Source organism: Penaeus monodon, chromosome 20 (assembly GCF_015228065.2).
Source record: "Penaeus monodon isolate SGIC_2016 chromosome 20, NSTDA_Pmon_1, whole genome shotgun sequence".
NCBI lineage: Eukaryota > Metazoa > Arthropoda > Malacostraca > Decapoda > Penaeidae > Penaeus > Penaeus monodon.
In genome coordinates, this window is record NC_051405.1 from 12,035,835 (window position 1) to 12,037,629 (window position 1,795).

The window sequence follows — 1,795 nt, forward strand, 5'->3', positions numbered from 1 at the left end:
TCCAGATGCCAGAATTGTTGTTCTTTTTGTAAAAACATGGTAAAATTTATTCAGGTACATTTAGAATTTTTAAATTTATTATTATTTTCAGTTACACTGGTTTTGCAAATTATTTTGTAATTTTACAATATACCATTCCTAACCTTGTACTATATTTCTCAGTGGGTCGTCCAACAAAGTTTGACCGTGTTGTTAAACGTGAAGTATGCCAGATTAGCACAAGAGGAACTCGAGTTTACAGTGTTTTGGACGGAGAAGCTTCAGAATCCTCAACAAATTATCTTCTGGCTATTTCAGAAAAGGTTATTTATTTTACTTGCATCATAGATTTGTACCAAAAAGTTTTGAAAACTTAGGTCAGTCAGTTAGTGTGTGGATTAAGGGGTGTAATATTTTTTCAAATAGAATTTAAATATGTTAGTATACTTGTGTTAGGCTGAAAGATTTTGTTAGGCTTTAATCTTTCATTTTTATGTACAGACAAAAGCTGGGGCTGGTGATGTTCGTGAGTTTGGTGTAGCCTTCATTGACACCAGCATTGGAACCTTCCACATTGGCCAGTTTCCAGATGATCGCCATGATTCACGGTTAAGCACCTTGATGGCTCACTATCCACCAGCCCAGGTAAGTTAGCATGAGTTGATAGTTTTCTGTAGATTATTTCCTCATCTCCTAACACTTACTCTTTATTTTGTACTTTATTTTGAGTATAGTACTAAAATAATTGTTGAAATTCTAGAGCATAGTATCTTCGTGTGATCTTTAATTCTCATTTGTATTTTTTCACTATATATTGGCCTTTGTATGTTTAATGTATGTACATATTCCCATGTTTAATAAGTTTGATATTCCAGATTCTCTATGAACGAGGACGACTGTCACAGAAGACACAAAAACTTGTTACAATGTCAGTGCCAGCCAATTTGCGGGAGGCCCTGGTGCCTGAGAAAGAATTTTGGACAGCTAGCAAAACACTGACTTTCTTAGCTGATGGCACATATTTCAAGGATGAGGAGGGAGGATCTTTGCAGTGGCCTAAAGAGATTGAGAATATGTTAGATGAGAGTAAGTTTTCTTTTATTGCTTTTCTTTCAGACAGCAAACTAGCATGTTTAATATGAATAACTCACATTACACCATTATTAATTTATAAGCTGTTATACTTGGAATTAAATGCTGAGTGTATCTGTATCTCTGATTTCAAATGCTCTTGTTGTATCATCTGTTAGCATTTTATGTCTTTCTTTTAGTTATAATCACTCTCTTTTGAAAAGGTGATACCCTAGGAAAAACTCCATCTCCAGAATGGGAACTTGGGCTGTCTGCCTTAGGTGCTCTTGTTTGGTACCTGATGGACTGTCGCCTAGAGGAGCAGTTGCTTACTAGGAAAAGGTTTGAAACCTACAGTCCCCTAGATGAAGCAGTATCAACCAAACAAGGGAAAGAAAGATTCAGTTCCTGCTTTTATTAGTGGGAGGCACCACATGGTAAGTTGATATTTATTACTGGTTCACAGAAAACATTTTGGTATTTAATATTTCTGAGCTGTTATTTTTAGCAGTCTTTCGTTCATTCAGTCAGAGAAAAGTAACCATATCACCAATTCCTTATTATGGTTATTTTAATGATTTATAAAGGTCCTGGATGGCACAACCCTGTGTAACTTGGAAGTGTTTGAGAATAACAGTGGTGGCTTTGAAGGAACCCTCATTGACAGACTTGATAGATGCTCCACACCATTCGGCAAAAGGTATGATCAGATTATATTCCTTTAATTTTGTGGCAATGCTTCATT

The 1,795-nt window shown here is 35.7% G+C and overlaps 1 protein-coding gene across 1 annotated transcript in view; it reads left to right on the plus strand.

Annotated features, from left to right (window-relative positions):
- Positions 1-1,795, plus strand: part of LOC119585911 (DNA mismatch repair protein Msh6-like) — a 15,655-nt gene that overhangs the window by 6,437 nt on the left and 7,423 nt on the right. Inside the window, exons 10-15 of the mRNA XM_037934633.1 lie at positions 163-302; positions 481-624; positions 855-1,065; positions 1,275-1,470; positions 1,578-1,587; positions 1,638-1,750. Coding sequence (XP_037790561.1) covers positions 163-302; positions 481-624; positions 855-1,065; positions 1,275-1,470; positions 1,578-1,587; positions 1,638-1,750 — 814 coding nt within the window. The remainder of the gene's footprint in view (positions 1-162; positions 303-480; positions 625-854; positions 1,066-1,274; positions 1,471-1,577; positions 1,588-1,637; positions 1,751-1,795) is intronic.